The sequence below is a fragment of the Trachurus japonicus genome, chromosome 5 (assembly GCF_045865225.1).
Source record: "Trachurus japonicus isolate A0001 chromosome 5, Traja_1.0".
Lineage (NCBI taxonomy): Eukaryota > Metazoa > Chordata > Actinopteri > Carangiformes > Carangidae > Trachurus > Trachurus japonicus.
This window is the reverse complement of record NC_140911.1, coordinates 36020149-36036653: the sequence shown is the minus strand read 5'-3', so window position 1 is coordinate 36036653 and position 16505 is coordinate 36020149. Positions and strand designations below refer to the sequence as shown.

Sequence of the window (16505 nt, the reverse complement as noted above, 5' to 3'; positions counted from 1 at the left end):
CGTCAGGACTGGCTTTACGGGGCTTGTCCGAGCAGGTGAGGCGAGGACAGGGTGGAGGAGGTGTAGCTATTGGTCGGGCTGTTTATTCAGAAGTGACCTATAACAGGATTTTTTCGATTCCCCACTCCACAGCCACATTATGGATGTAGTATATAAATATGACAAAATCTTTTTCATTCAAAATGAAATTGCACCAAAAATGTCTACATGACTCTGAAGTGGTGCTGTTTCCCTTGAGGCTGATCTACAGTGATATTTCAGACGTGTGTCTTGTGGGGGAATGATTAATACTAATGGTTTTGGGATGAAGGTTTCAAAAATCACACAATGCAGGGTCCAGTTCACTTTTGATCTTCAGTTCATATGGAGAAAGAAGTTTTCATTTTTAAATTAAATGGGAAAAAAAAAAGATAAATGTGAAAAAAAGTGTCTTTTTTGTCGATTTATTGGAGGGGGTAAAAAATTGCAACTTGCCTTGTCCTGAATATTTGGAGTAAACAGCCCAGGAAACCTGCAGTAACACCTTCAGTAACAATCTGTTTTCATTCAGTGGATATCCTCTGCAGTGAAACACTGAAGCTGCATTTTTCATGGCCTGTACTTTCACCAACTCAGTTGACTCCAGAAGGAATAATTCTAAAATCTACTGTGTGGGCCTGTTGTGGCTGACAGATTTAACACTGTGTATTTGCAGGGAGATTCTCTGCAAATCACTTAGGGGAGTTGACATTTAGAATTTGAGTCTGTAATTTTCATTTGTGCATATGCTCTAAAAAAAAATGTTTCTCACTGAAACCAATAGACAAATGTTTGTTATTGAGGCCGATGAACAAGCTTTATATTAATTTGGTTTGAATGCAAACAACGCCGACAAGCCACTTAGTGAAGTGTGAGTGTGGCACAGGGGGACCCGAGTCTGCTGAAGGAAGATAACAGACTCAAATTCAGAATGCCTTTAGAAATTTCCACTGAATGCTCAGACATCTTATTTTGTGACGAGTTCAATGATGCATGTTGTTGCATACACAACATACATGCACCCTGTGGGTTTATTTGTGTTGGTTACATACATTGCAGCATGTTGATTTATTTATCCATGTATCTATCATCTGTTTACTGGGCACAGGGTTTCTAAGCAGCCTTGTTTGCGCACTGATCCCACAGTCACTATTCTTGGGATTTAAAAAACACATTAAAATGCTTTGATTTTTTTTTTTTTCGTTTCAAGCTGAGATTTCCAGATATTGCTTCATGCTTACAGCCTACGTCAGGCACATTTGAGAAGGATATCAACAGCTCTGCAAAGTACAAGATGGCATTTGAATGGGACCCCCGTGGCTCCTGTGTGACAGCAGACAGACATTTTTTGTATTAATTTTTTTATTTTGGTATTCCTACAGGTCCACACTCTGCAGAACATTCACTGCAGGTGTCCTTGTTTGAAACGCAGATGAAGTTTGCTCCAGCAGATTTAATAAAACTTTTTACAGATGTAAAGCTTATGTGCAATAATGCATAATTAGAAATCACTAGCTACGACAGGTTGATGGCACAAGACTCGCTCTGCATAGTCCCAGAGTGCATGCAAACTGTGGCAAACAATCCAATGACTCTAAATAATTCATGAATCAGTGATCGAAATATGCAGCTTCTGTCAGTGCAAGTGATGTGATGTGACTGCAAACTTGACCAGATTTGAAAACTTGGTGGAAAATTGAGACCAAAACGTCACGGATGGTTTTGTCTTGTAGCACTATCCTTTGTTATTTGCAAGTCAGTTCGCCAACCTGCTGTGAGAAATTAGGGTAAATTCACTGTATTTACATGCATCTCAAAAAATAGTTGTGAAAATGTCTCAGGTCACCTGATTGAACAAATTGATGTTATTGTTGCTCAGAAACCACAAAAGGTTCAGCTGCAGTGTGTTGAACTAAAAGCCGGAGGAAACCGCCTTTAAACATTGTTGTTTACTGTAACTACAGTAATTGGTGTTATGCAAACGGTTATAGTCAATGCTGTACTGTTTTCTCAGGCTCTCTGGTTTCAGTGTGTTATGGGTTTTGTCTGTAATTAGAAAGTTACACAGTGACAGAGCATGCAACAAGCAGTCTGTCCCACTGAAGCTGCAGAAACACATCTATGAAAACTGGCACTTTATCAGTTCATTCACGGAGACTGCTTTTACAAATAAAATATGGAAATATCATGAAGTATTCCTAATAAAAGTAATTTATTGTGTATTTTATCAATGTGTCAGTCAATGTCAAAACAGAACTAAAAGTCTAGCGCCATGCTAACAGCTCTGGGAAGCTGCACCAAGGCTCCATCAGCTTTGAGTGAAATGCTAATATCAGCAGGCTAACAGACAGCTTTTTGGCTGGTATAATGTTCACAATATGACCTAAGGTTTGACCTGATCAGACACAAATTTCATTTAAATACAGTCAAATTATTTTGATTTGCATTAAAACTGCAGCGTAGCTCAGACATCAGAAAATGAGAGCCCATGGCCAGGCTTTCTTTGAAGGCTTTCTGTGGTATTTATTTTGTGCTGTAGCATTGTTTATACCTGAGTGATGATCTGCTGTAGCTGTGGACTCCTTTGGACTGTCTCTCTTCATCAGCATCCAAAACACTGAAGTTAAGATTCAGCTTTTGAAACCAACACCTGTCTGTGTCCTGCTCTTATTTTGAAGGGATGAAGAGACTTTTACACACCTGAGCTCATGAGCGCCCTGTTTCATAATCCATTTATGAGTGCACTGATCCTGGAACAGGAGTCCACACTGGATATTGTTGAGTATAAGAATAATAATTTAAAAAATGACATTAAAAAAAATAAAAGGAGCTACAACAAAACAGAGCAGACCTTATATGTAGATGTCACTAAATCCTCGAGGGCGTCTCGCAGAGCTGGCAAGTGTGTTCTGGCAGCTGGAGTGATGGGCGAGGAGAAGCAGGAGGACCCCCTGCCGGGCCTCTTCATGCATTATCAGCGTGCAGCTCCCCAGCAGACATCAACCACCACATACCAGGGTGTCGAGCTTTTATACCGCCGGGGGCAGGTTCGCTTTTTTAATATAGGGCAACTCTCAACTCCCTCAATTTCTCCACATGGCTGCAAACTCCCGTAACACAATCGCAAACTGAAATGATACACACAAACAAACTCGCGAGAATAAAATAACGGTTTTCAACCATTTAATTAAAACTGATTGTCAGGAGAATAATAGACAAAATTGTGCTTGGTGTGCTTAGCTGAAGTGATGCAAATGGATTAAAGATATATATATTTATATATGTATACACACACTTGTATATCACATATGTACAAATTAAACATACAATATTGCAATTTGAGTCCATTTGTCAAGCATTGTGTAACTTTGGGAATTATTTTCAGACCAAGTTTCAATCTGATCCTGCCTTGGTTTCATATGTTTACGATGAAGTCACAATTACAGTCAGCCACTTGACAATCACACAGTGTTTAATGTTTGTTACATCAAGGTGCTGCAGTGTTATTGCCTTCAAACCGTTGCATTTTTTTAAAATCATGGGATGGATCACAGCATGGACATGTTAATTACAGTGAATCCAGAAACCGACGCAGCTGAGTGACAGTAACATCCACGTGATGCTTTGATCAGAAAACCGTTCAAATATTTAACCTGAAGTATGCAGTGTTAATTTTGACACCAAGCACCTTGGGATAGATTTGAGAAAACTGTTTTAAAAACACACAGCGCAGTAGAACACTGCCACCTTGTGGAGGAACGTGACCGTATTTCTTCAGTCTGATAAAAGTGCAGCCTCCTCCCACTGATGAAACAATCTCCCTGATGCCACTTCGACAGCTACACAAGTCACAGTGGCAAATGGTTCATTTCTTAATCTCAATTAATTCACTGGCAGTCATGGAAAAACAAAACAGGAAACGCATGGGTTCTGGTCTATAGTCTATGGCGTGAGACTGCTGTAAAACAGAAGCGGATTTTTGTGTCAACAGAAATTCAAAGCAGTCTGAGTGAACGATGCTTTTATCACATCAACCTCAAGGCACATTAAATACACTTCCTGTAAAATGTGTTACCGCTGGAAGCTGCAGCTCACTCTCTCAGAGAATCTCATTTGTCCTTATGGGTGCACAGTATCATGCGCTGGCAGCCTGTTAATGACTGATGCTGATTTTTTTTATTATAAAGTTTTGTTTTGGATTCATTTTCCTACAAGCTGAAGATCTCATCTGTTATAAGAGACAGTTCAAGTTGACTGAACCCAGCCAGAGATGCTCATGACACTCTCTCTGCTCAATGAGATCAATAGGCAGTAATGATGGCAGCAAAACTAAGTGATTGTACAGGATAATAGAAAGCAATGATAATTATCTTAATGACACCCGCACTAAAATCAATAGTGTTTTAAAGTAAAACCTCCCTGTAAATTATCACCTTTAAAAACCTGCCAAAATATTACAATCAGCTTCACAATCAGTCATTCACCCAGTGGCAGTATCCGATCGTCGCCTTACATTCAGAGCTCCAGCTTATCCCCTCTGCTCGCTCGGCTTCAGTGTTTCCTGTCCTGCTGAAACTCGAGCACCGTCCCCGCTCATGAGGGCGTCAGCGCCGCAGAGTCCTGGCTGGCTCTTCCTCCAGCCGGCACCTCGTACTTGAAGACCACGCTGAACAGCTTCCCTCCCAGCCGGTCGGCCAGCCACGAGTTCTTGATGACGGCCATCTTGAGGCTCTCGCAGCTGAGCATGGCGTAGTAGTTGGTGTGAATGGCTCGACCCATTCCCTCGATGATCACCAGGTCGGTTTTCCGCTCTCGCACCATCGTCGCCAGCACTTTGTCCAGACGGCTGGAGGAAGATACATGATCGTATATGATTACAACGGAATGAAATTTCACACTTCGAACTTTGAGACAATGAAAATGCTGTGTTGTGACATCTTTTTGTTTCCTGATTCAGCTATTTATACTTGCCAGAAGCTTCTGGTAAGCTTATATATAAACAGTACATGTGAATATGTGGATTTGGTTGTTTTATTGTTTTGACAAGGACATACGGGCTGCTCTCCAACACCTGTAGGAGGAAAGCTAATGAGCTCAACACACCTACTCAACTGTCAGATTATATATCTGACTGTAACCTTTCAATGATGCTCTTGTAAAAAGATTAACAAATTCTTGCTCAAATTCAACACAGCACAGATGGAGATACTGCAGGTTTGAGTTTCCAAGTATTAGTATGAGCAGTGTGAGTACGTTTCCAAACTCTGTTTCAGTAGCATGTTGTTTTAGACTATTCCTGCCCAGTGAGAGCTCATGTCTTTCCATTTGATTTGATTTATTTAGCACAAGTTAAAAAAAACAGTGCAAGGAGGGAACGAAGCCTGGAGGGCTTGTACGAAGATCCACTCCCATCATCTAAGAATTACATGAAACTCAAGATAAACAATAAGAAGTATTACATAGAAAAATTCAAGATAAATAATAAAATGTACAGTACAACATAGAAAAACTATAAAACATAAACAACAAAAGAAAGGAAGATGGATGCAAAATTAACATCAGGAAAATAACACTGAAGGTTATGACATAAGGTGTTTTTTCAGTAACTTTCTAAAGGATGTGAAAGATGATGTTGACCTCAGAAACACATCTAGACCATTCCAGAGTTTTGGACCTCTAAATGTGATATTAAATTGATGCCCAGATGTTCGACAGAAGGGTAGATGAAGATTGCCACTATGTCTAGTTGAATATGAATGAAGGTCAGATGAAAAAGTAAAAAAATGTTGAAAAGTGTCAGGAAGATTTTGTTTACCGTTGATAAACTTATGCACAAACAAACAAACATGAGTGGAAGACATTAAGTTTGTGAATGGGCAATATTGAATATTTCATAAAAAGGGGTGCAGATGGTTCTATACTAGACCGAGAGATCCTTCTTAGAAATCTTTTCTGGATTAACTGTCATTTGTTCAGGTAAACTGTTGCAGACCAGGATTGATCAGGGGAGAAACCTTTTTCAGTATACCAAGCATTTTCATTGATCTTTTGCAAACTTGATTAATATGATTATTCCAGTTTAGACCTTCATCCAAAATGACACCCAGAAATGTGGTGTGTGGTACTTGAAGGATTTCAACTCCATTGATTAGTATTTTGGCTTCTTCTTTTGCATGAGATTTATTTTTGTTGCAGAAGATCATGAAGTTACATTTATTTACATTGAGAGTTAGCTTATTGATCTGGAACCAGTTTGAAGCAGTTGATCATTCATCACTTACACATGCAATGAGAGTCTTTCAAAATCCGTGCCCCAGTTTTTAATGCAGGCCTTCAACTCCTTCAGAATCACTCTAGTCTTGAAGCCCAAGTCAAGCTAACATCAGTCTATGGCAGAGCAAATAGCATACTGCACTCTCTTGAAAATGTCAAACAACTGACCTCAGATCAAGGCAGGGGGAACTGGATCCACTCTGGACCAACGTCAGCCTGTCCTCCCTCAGACCGGCCCTGCACAACAACAACACATCACAGACATTCTTCTTGTTGGGTGTGTTTCACAAGATCCGACATGGAAAACAACATTTTAGAAGTTACAAGTAGTGTTGCTGGTTGTCTCTTCATTGCCACCTGTAGGCAAGGCAATGCATACCTAGTTCTTTACTTTGTATTGTAGTAAACTCAGTACTCACTGAATCACTGGATCCATGGCAGCGATTCTCTCGGTCAATATCTGCAGTTCTCCATTTGTGACGTCGTTCAGAGCTGGACCAGAGTTGCTGGCCAAAACAACCTAAATGTAGATGGACAATGGAGCTTCACAGAATCAAACACTTGACACATATGATTTTAAACGACGCTGTAGCTGTTCCTCACCTCTGTTCCTCGAGAGAGAAGCTCTCTGACAAAAGGCATCACGCCTAGAATGATGTCTACTCCACTATTATCTACGAAAAACAAGGCACACTTATGAGGAGGACCCTGTAAGAGAAAACCAGGATGGATTGTTTTCAAGCACTAATCGTCAAGAGCAGACAAGACAGAAACACCATCGTAAGCATGTGAATGTGAAATGTTACTAATGAGCTCTACAAGTCTGTTTTCTGCGTTTCCTCTCTGTGCTTCATGAAGATAGTTGTGCCTGGTACTGACAGCATCTGAGCTGTGTGTGTTTGACTAATCCAGGCTCATTTTGTGTTAAATACAGAGTGTGTATGTATAAAATCATGATAATGTCAAGTGGTTTTAATAAAAGCCTCTACCCTCCACCCATATAAAGGTTTTGCCCGTGTCTGACCTTTAGTCTCTCCAGCCACTGGTCGTAGGAGTCAACCAGCCACGGCCGCTCTGAGGAGGCAAAAGAAAACACAGAATTAATCTCTGTTGATATTAATGAAAAGACACAGTTTCATTTTCTTCCATGTAACTACAGTGAGTGTGTGTCCATTTCCGAAACACTGGGGGCAACCTACTCTCAGCAGTGTGCCTGAATGCCTTGTGTGTAGATGTGTACGGACTACGGAGCACTGAGGCTGCTGCTCTGCTAAAATGTTACACCTCCTTTGTAGACACGGTGTTCAACAGAGATACTCTGATACCTTCCAGCTGTCGTTTTGCCTCCTCAAAGCCGAACTCGGGATCAGATTCCAGGACACTGCACGAGAGACAAGACAAAATATTCCAAAGTACAATGTTAGGATTTACCACTCAATACAAATCTGTGCTGTCTGCCTTAAAAAAAGCTGTTATTGCACGTGCCCACTATAGCTGGCCATTTGGCAGTCAGTGGCTGTCAAAGTGCAAAGGAATGAAATAAATCTTTGAAAGAGTCACTGAGTGCACTCATATTGATTGTTTGGATCCATGGCAAGCGGCACTTACTTTAATAGATTTATTATTCTGTTCATATTGGGCCCCTGCAGGCAGGCAGGCAGACTCGAGGTATTGTAACTTGACAAAACAAGGTGAGCACTGGGATGCACAAACTTTCAAAGCAGTAAAAAAAATCTACTTGTTTTAGGTTGCCAGAGCCTCTCCCACTACCAACAATCAACCCTAGAACAGAGCAACCAGTCAACGCCACTCACTCTGACACGGCCTTGGCTCCCCAGTCGAACACATTCCCAGCCAGGACGCCCCTGACCAGGGCAAACTGTCTCTGCTCCCAGCTCAACTCCTCCACCGACTTCACCGCCTTCTGGTAATACTTGAGAGCGGCGTCATTCTCCCTCTGTTTAATCTGCAACACAACAGAGACATGATACAATTTCACAGCTCACATGAAATATAAAAAAGACTAGTCATTAATCAGAAATGTTAAACTAAAGAAGAAGAAAAAAAACTATCGTGTTAAAACAACATAAATTTATGTTATCAGCTACCAGGTGAAAAACATGTGCAACACCGTGAGACTGTATGAAATGGTAACAAATTCACAAAAATGGATCAGTGAGGGCCAAACCACCTGTGTAACACACCACAAGAACACAACAAGAAAACAAAATAGGTTGATAGATTTCACTCAGACCTTAGAGTAGGGATCAGGAAAGTTGAACTCGTTTAAACAGTGTTCCCTCGTGTCTAAAAGACTTCTGACAGTGAGGGATCCATAAGCACTAGGTGAGAAGAGAAGCACTCTACATTAGCCAGAGAGAAACACATACACACAACGGGGCTTGGGCAGTAGATGCATAAAACTTAAGCCGGTGCATATTCTCATTTGCCCAGGTCATAGTATTTCAAAGGAGGTTAAATCGAAAGCAACTGGACTTAGTTATTTGTCTAGGACAATGCATAAAACTTGTTGTCGTGGTGTTTTTATCTATATTGTGGTTGATGACATAGTGTCAAAGTGACCTCTTAACAATTTCAACCACCACTCTGATATCAGCGCTCTGCTAAGTCATTAGCATAATCAATACAACTGACACACACTTACGATGTCCGCCCCATTCCTAAAAACTGAAACAGTAAACAGAATTAACCTCTTCATTGACAAAGCACGTGGGCAGTTACAGCAGGTATGAAGACATGAAACTAATGCAGACAATGAAGAAAGGAGTTGGAGTTTTAGTCCGCTAAGAGCAACGTCTGGGTGGAACGGAAAGGGCCACGGATGCCGAGGAAGACACAATTCTTACAATGGTTGGTGCCGGAGGGTCTGAAGCTTGTGTCTGTATTTCTGGCGGAACTTCTCAGCTCGCTCGTTCGCCTCCGGTATGTCAGGCTGGCTCGCTACGGCTCTTTTAACCACCTGCTCCGGAAAAAAGGACAAAAACACAACAAAACTAATCAGCCATGGTCATGATCTCACACTGTGTGTAGAGTTCAAACATATCAGTTCATGTTTATGAAAAGTGCTGAACTGCAGACACAGAGTTTTTGGTTCATCTCAGGGTCTATTTTGTTGACTAACGAATGACGCTGAACTTGTTTAAAGGTATAATGTGTAGGAGTTGCATATCTGAACGTATTGATGTTGCATTCACGTGAAATTGGGCAGACGTCAGACAGACAACAGACGCTGTAACAGGATAAACAAGCGTCTATGTAAACAAGTGGTCCGCCAGCACGAGGTAAAACAATACAGGCGTGACAATATGTTGTCATGGTGATGTCGTATTGTTTACCTGACCCACGTTTTACCGTCTTTCTCTAGTAAAATCACATCCGGTTGGTTTGCCGACGGCCGTCTGCCTGACTGCACCTGAATGCAACATCAGTGCCTCCGTCCTTCCTCACACTACACAGTGGTGACAGTTTTAACAGGCGCTACCTGGAAAACTTTCTCCCCGAGCCGACAGCTCCGCTGAGTTTCCGTGGTTACCTACGGTCACGCTGCCACTGAATGTGAAAAATGGCGATGCAACATGGCAGCCTCGGTCCGGTGCGTCGCCCACTTGTGTATTTGTAACGACTTGTAACAACTCATTCTAAGGTACGAGAAAGCGTTCATTTGTATGCGGGTGTGATTCCACTTCAGTGAAATACGTATTTATGAAAGAAATATTTGATTTTTGCTAAAAAAAAGCCAAATAAGCTACATACTGGGGCTTTAAGCTGCCTAATATATCAACAGGAAATGTGAAATTTTGCTGCGAGCCATAGACAGAATCCATAGAAGGAGGCAGAGATACCAATACTGCTACCCACCTACCGAACTGTTTCACAGATTCACAAATTTGAAGACCTGCTACAACTTTTTTTTTTAATGGATTTTTCCTTCATAAATAGTTTCTGCACTTCTTTTCAAACCTTGCTTTTATACTCTGAAACAAGAGCAGCCGTCCTTACCCCGTCCAGGGCCTCCTCGAAGCAGTAGAGCCAGTACTCGCGAGCCAGAGCGTCCTCTGTGAGGTCCACGGTGTCAGGGATGTAAGAGGACGGGTCCTGAAGCAGAGGCAGATTCACCAGCTGCCTCTCCAAACGGTCCATCTCCAACATGTCAAACTGGACAACACAGAGACAGTGATGATACTTTCTGTCTTTCACAGCCCCCAATATAGATCAGTATCTTTTCCATTCTTCTTCTGTTTTTCCTCATTGAGGCATCAAGGAAGTTGAAGATGCAATAAGGAGGAGACAAGAGGGAAGATCTTAGCAGAACTCAATCCTAAGGACCAGTGGATCCATTCACTAAGGGCACAACAACAGTCCGTTAGAGGGCGTCAGGTGTTTTTAAAAGGGTAATTCTGCATCTATTGGAGGTTTCTGATGTGGCATTTCACAGAAGACGAGCAAATGTTTCATTTTCAGTCCTGCTTCACACTTTGCCCATTTGCACTCATGAAAACTAGGCAATAAAAGCTGTAATAAAAGCAGGAATTTGAGGGGTGAGTTGGTGGTTAACAGCTCCTGATGTTGTATAAAAACCTTGCATGCTCCAAAAACCACAACAAGAAATGAGAAAGCAAAGTGCAAACTGCTATTGACTCCCTGGGAATCAAAAACAGACCTTCTCCATCTTCTTAGAAATGATCTAATAAGCGATACAGCGAAATGGCAGCAGGATCCTGCACGAAACTAAACTAAAAACAAAACCTACTGTACTCTCCCGTCTCTAAGTGAGCACGAGTTGAGTGTCTGCAGCTATCGAGGGCGCCGTAAGCGGGACAACATGTCACCAAACCAAACCAGTGCACACAAGTGGAGCAGGCGGAGGTACTTACAGGAAACTGAAGGAGAGGGTTTGGTAGACAGAAGAATGTGTAGAGAGGAAATGAAAACAAAGATCATCAGATTGCAAGCACTGAGGTGATGACTGTCTTTTCATGAGGATTAGGTGAGGACAGAGGAGGTAGTATTTCCACAGGGGGGATGAAAAATAAAAACCGCAAAATAAAGCTCAAATGTAAAAGTATCAGATATTTGATAGAATGAAGTGAAAGGGGATAAACCAATGGACAACTGACAAGAGTGAAAATAGGTCATGAGGCTTTTAAAATGGCACACTGTGGTGCACGGCCCAGCTTCAGGTCTTCATATCTGATCGCTCTTCACTTCCTGTGCAGACTCACCGTTCCACTACGAGCACGTTGCATGGGATTCATATCTGGAGAGACGCTCATCAGGCCTGAGCTTCCAGCATAGTTTTCACCCCAACTGTACTGGTTTGGATCTAGAGGAGTGAAAGACAACATTATGACATATTTATGGAAGAACGTGTGCACTTAGATACATTTCATTTAAATCTTAGGTTTGTTTTGAAAAAAACATTTGTTTGCCACATTTGGCTAGCAGCTTTTTGACAATATACCAAATTTCTAATTACATATAGATTTTACTCCAGTTATTATCAAACTAATCAGTCTGCTGTTTTCAAATTAATGTGTGTCATCAGTCGTTGTCCTGTTACTTAAATGTGTTTACATCAGTAGTTTCACAGCTGGCGTCCAATGATTTTGTTTATACATGATATCAGTGAAAACTTCATGGAATAATAATATATATATGATATGAGGTTGTGTTTTTCTTACTATCTTCCTCTGCTCCTTTAAGAAACGCTCCAATGGCTCCAAGATAGCCTTCATGTCTTAGGAACAAGGCCTGAACTTCACCCTACAACCACAAAACAAGAGAAGGTCATAACATAGAAATCTGAGTTGCAGGTGAAAGTTCAGCTAAAGACAAACCACGCTCAGGACTCAATTGAGATTGAACTAAGAGGAAGAGAAAACAAAACATAGAGAGGAACTCTAACAGAGCAACAATACACGTTGTGTATCACATAAGATTCACTGTCATGGTCATGTCTGGGGGATTTCTAATGTGTTTGTGTGTCAGTAGAGAAATAGAGGCCTTGCCTTTGTGAAGAAGTTGATGCTGTAGGTGATTGTGTGCATGGTGACAGGATGCCCTCGAATGAAGAAGCCTCCAAAATAGACTCTGGACAGGTTGTGGAGCTTTGCATACAGACAGGCCAGCTGCCCGATGTCATTGCTGATCATATGGAGTAAGCTCTTGGCCATGTCTTCTTTAGAAAACTCTGCATTTCAGAAGAGAGTTATATAAACATAACAGCAACATGTCTATATCAAGTGAAAGACTGCTTGAGGACATTTAAAACACTAAGCACTGAATATACACAATTAATATCGTATTTAATTTTTTGGAACATTGAGACAACAATTAACATGAATGGATATCAACATCAAAAACATCCATCATATTTCCAAGCTTAAACTACATTAAATTCTCAAGAATGGCACGGTCATAAGTAGATGGAGAGTAACAGGATTGAAATGAGCCTGAAAACGTTGCAGATATCTCTGGAATGGTGCCATCTGTTCATTTCTTAATGGTTACAAACGCGGCGCAGGGAGCAAAGCTGCATTAGATCTGGGTGAAAGGTCATCCACTTATTTCAACACAAGTGTTGCACTAACTGTGAAAAATATGAGCCAATATTAAAATGCGACTAAAAAGGACTGTATTTTGCCATAAACTGGTGACAGTATGACTGTTGGCAGTATTTTGAGCATAAGGGTGAACAGCAGAGAAGTGGATTAAACTGCAGAAATGTTTTCAGCGCCAATGGAAATTTTGATAAACTCTAAACTGTGAAACTGGGTCAGCATTGGAATATATTTTACCCACTACAGCCGCTGCCCTTCCAAGCAAGCAAATGAGCGTGTTACTTTTTTTTTTTTTTTACAGCCAGCCACATCTCTAGTCCATACAGCACTAGTGTTTGATATTCTGCTTTTCTGTGTTTTTGTCATAATGACCAAATGAAATGCTAAATATTAATTCAGATTTATTAGTGACCTGAACACAGACGTACATAACACCACAGTCAGATCACATTAAGTCAGTGTGCCCATGCGTTACCTTTGTCAGCAGTAGCAGACTTTCCGAAACTGCTGGCGATGAGATCTCCAGTCAAGCCCAACGACCCGTAAGATCCTCCATAGATATCTTTGACAAGCATATCCACACTTGTGTGCTGCCCTTTTGAGGCCAGCTGTAGCAACTCGTCAAATCTCTACAGGAGAGTAAAAGGTCACAAGTTCAAGATGCCTCTTGATTTCAAAGACATAATACAGCAGTATTAACAGAGTCCAAGCTATTCAAGATACCTTTGTTTTGGTGAGCAAGGCTCCAAGACCCCAGAATGTCCCTCCACCTATTGAGCTCCCTCCTATTCGCTCAAATTTGTCCTCTGATTCAACCTGTTGAGGAGGAAGTGAATGGGATATTTATGTGCAAACTTGTTTATGCTAATGTTAGCTATGTAGAAAAAGCCAAACATGCTTTTTACATAGTCTATTGTATAGACAAAGACATGAAGTCATTTTCATAGGGCTGTAACAGAGAGAGAAACATGGTGAGTCGTGACAGAGAACCAAGGCACTTGACAGATTTTCCATCAGCTGCTCTTCTGCGGATTAAAGTATGTAAACAGTCAAGTATGCTGCACAGACTTTGTGATGATGGCACTGTTTACACATTGATTTGAACTTTTCTTTTCTGCTGAGTGATCTTTATTCAATGCACTTTCTGAACAAATACATCTGAGATAAGCAGTCAATGCCACTTTGAATTATGAAACTGAGTCTGAAATGCCCTGATTGATAAGAGATGTAGGTCGACTTCAGCTCTCACTTGGTCAACTGAAATCTTCTACAGTAGTTGAAAAAAAAAATACCTCTAGCTCCAAGTTTTGTGGTTACCTTGACTATGGACACCCCAGAGCCGATGTTTACGAGCAGGTAAGGGAAGATGTCTGGATGAGTTGTCTGAAAGCGGAACTCGGAGTCGGCATGCTTGGCGTACACAAAAGCTTCATGGGGAATGTTCCTCAGCACAAAGTTACAGCCTTTGATAAGGCAGGTCATCTCATCCTCTTTGTCCACTCTGCCACAATGCAACACATAAACAGTTCATTACCTTGAATCCCTCTCAGACAAATTTGTAATAAAACCAGAGCAGGAAAATAGCCATTCTGTCCACTGGCTCATAAACTACAATGTGCAATCACCTCTTCTCGAAATTGCCAGACATTTACATTTTTCCAAACAGTAGCTGTGTGCAGTTGTGAGTGTTGATAGACACACAGGCAGATTTTAATGCCAAACAAATACTTTCAAAAACTTTCACAGTCCAGCTCCCATTCTCTGGAGCAGCTGGGTCACATTTAACAGGAAAACTATATTACCTACATATTTTTCTCTCATTGGAGTCAGACATGCAAAAGCAAGTCAAACATCATGTGAATGTTTTTTGTTTTCACATGTTTGGTTAGCCAACAAAGGAGCAGCTGAAGTTGTCAAGCTGGCAAATAGTACTTTTTTTCCCAGTATAGTCTCCCTAAAGTCTCCTAAAGCTCTCTCCAAAACAATCCAATCTGTCCTCTGATTTAAACCACTTCACAGGAAGAGAGTAGGAAATTGCTTTGTGAGTGGATCGGCTAGAGGAAGGGCAGTGCACCGTTGTTTATTTCAAGTTAGTCATCCAGAAAATGCCAGAAATTTGCCTCCCCTGCCATTTTGTTTACAAATATACTATACACCAATAGACAAAAGGCTAAGTTAATGCAACACAAACACATTTATGCTATATATACACCATTCAGTTGGTTTGTATACTCACTTAAGTCCAAGTTTCCTCTCAATGAGTTCCTTGAACTTGTGTGCCCCTCCACCTGTGGCTTTGATAACTTTGGTTTCTGTGTTGACCAGGTGGTCTTTGATGAAGTCCAAGCATGTTTCAATGTAAGCATTTTCAAACTTGATAAAGTGCAGGCGTGCAGTGACCTCCTCCTGCACCGAGATCTCATACAGCTTGTCACTGGCAGCGTCCTGGGGCACAGAGGAGAGAGGGGGAGAGAGGGGTGTGTGTGTGGATGCATTAGGTCTGAGGGGCAACACAGACTGCTGGGAGATAAATGCCTCCACGATGGATAATTAATAATTACCTCCGTGTTGTGCTCAAATGACCGTACTTTGGCCACTTTATGTTGAACCGTTGAGTAGTAGGCGAGCTTTGTGAGAGAGCCACCTGTTAAATAAATGATAATAGCCGATTAAAAAAACAACAACAGCACAACAGAAACATGCACACGTGAAACAGCTGGACTGACGCCAAAGACCCTGACCTTAACAAACAGTGCACTTGCAAACAGTTGAGTGGGTGTTTAGGTCACAGACGACAACACAGCCCACTAACTAACACGGAGCTAGCCTAGCAGCTAACACCAACGCTGCTGTACTAGTTGCCAAAGTTGAGCAGGTTGTTTGAACAAATCCGCCTTAAGAGACAAAAACAACCCCGGAACACTAAACGAACAGATAAGGGGACTCGCTCTCAAACAAATTCAAGTTGGAGACGACTCCATGCAGCTAACATTAGCTCTTGTTTACTTGCACTAAAGTCATGTGTTGTCCTCAGTGTCAGGCTGCGGCAGAGCTGCTCCATAAACACACAGATTAGCTGCGTTAGGACAAAAGTGGCAGAAGGAAGCGGCCAGACTTTAACATCCCCAGGTACCTATGTCTATGGCGAAGCGTTTGGCGTTCTCCAAATTGCGGAATATTTCATCGGGCGGAAGGGTAATGCTTTTATCCATGGTATGGTTACTTGTGCTGCTGTCAACTCGACCACATTCCGCCATGGTCGGCGATGATTTTGACGCTGCGTGCTGCGTGACGTGCGTGCGTGACCGAGACGTCCAATCAGCGTGCACGCACAGTCTGACGAGGGGTAGATAGGGGGGGCCGGGGGGGTGGCTTGTTATTTTGTTTTTTTAGGATGCATTGGGTTTTTTAGGATCCATTGGGTTCATTATGTAGGAGGATTTAACCACAGTATCTGAAATACATATTTTACTTAACAAAACATAGTCTTTACATACAGTGGGATATATATATATTTTTTAAGTAATTTAATCCAAAACAATTTTCTATCCCCTATCAAGGGGTTTCAATGTTGTGATTAATACTAGAACAATAATTGCACAGTTCTGATGCCGAGTTCAAATGAAAAAACAC

At 41.4% G+C, this 16505-nt stretch overlaps 1 protein-coding gene across 1 annotated transcript; it reads right to left on the bottom strand.

The window, feature by feature from the left end:
- Positions 1 to 3409: 3409 nt before the first annotated feature.
- pank4 (pantothenate kinase 4 (inactive)) lies at positions 3410 to 16161 on the bottom strand. Its single transcript, XM_085777733.1, has 19 exons — positions 16006 to 16161; positions 15434 to 15516; positions 15109 to 15317; positions 14190 to 14373; positions 13596 to 13688; positions 13348 to 13501; positions 12321 to 12502; positions 11994 to 12075; positions 11535 to 11635; positions 10312 to 10467; positions 9159 to 9271; positions 8546 to 8633; positions 8106 to 8257; positions 7617 to 7672; positions 7316 to 7365; positions 6895 to 6999; positions 6711 to 6811; positions 6460 to 6528; positions 3410 to 4864 (listed from the first exon to the last, which is right to left on the bottom strand). Exons 1-19 carry the CDS (start codon positions 16127 to 16129, stop codon positions 4612 to 4614), a joined length of 2355 nt encoding a protein of 784 aa, XP_085633859.1. The 5' UTR covers positions 16130 to 16161; the 3' UTR covers positions 3410 to 4611.
- Positions 16162 to 16505: the final 344 nt, after the last annotated feature.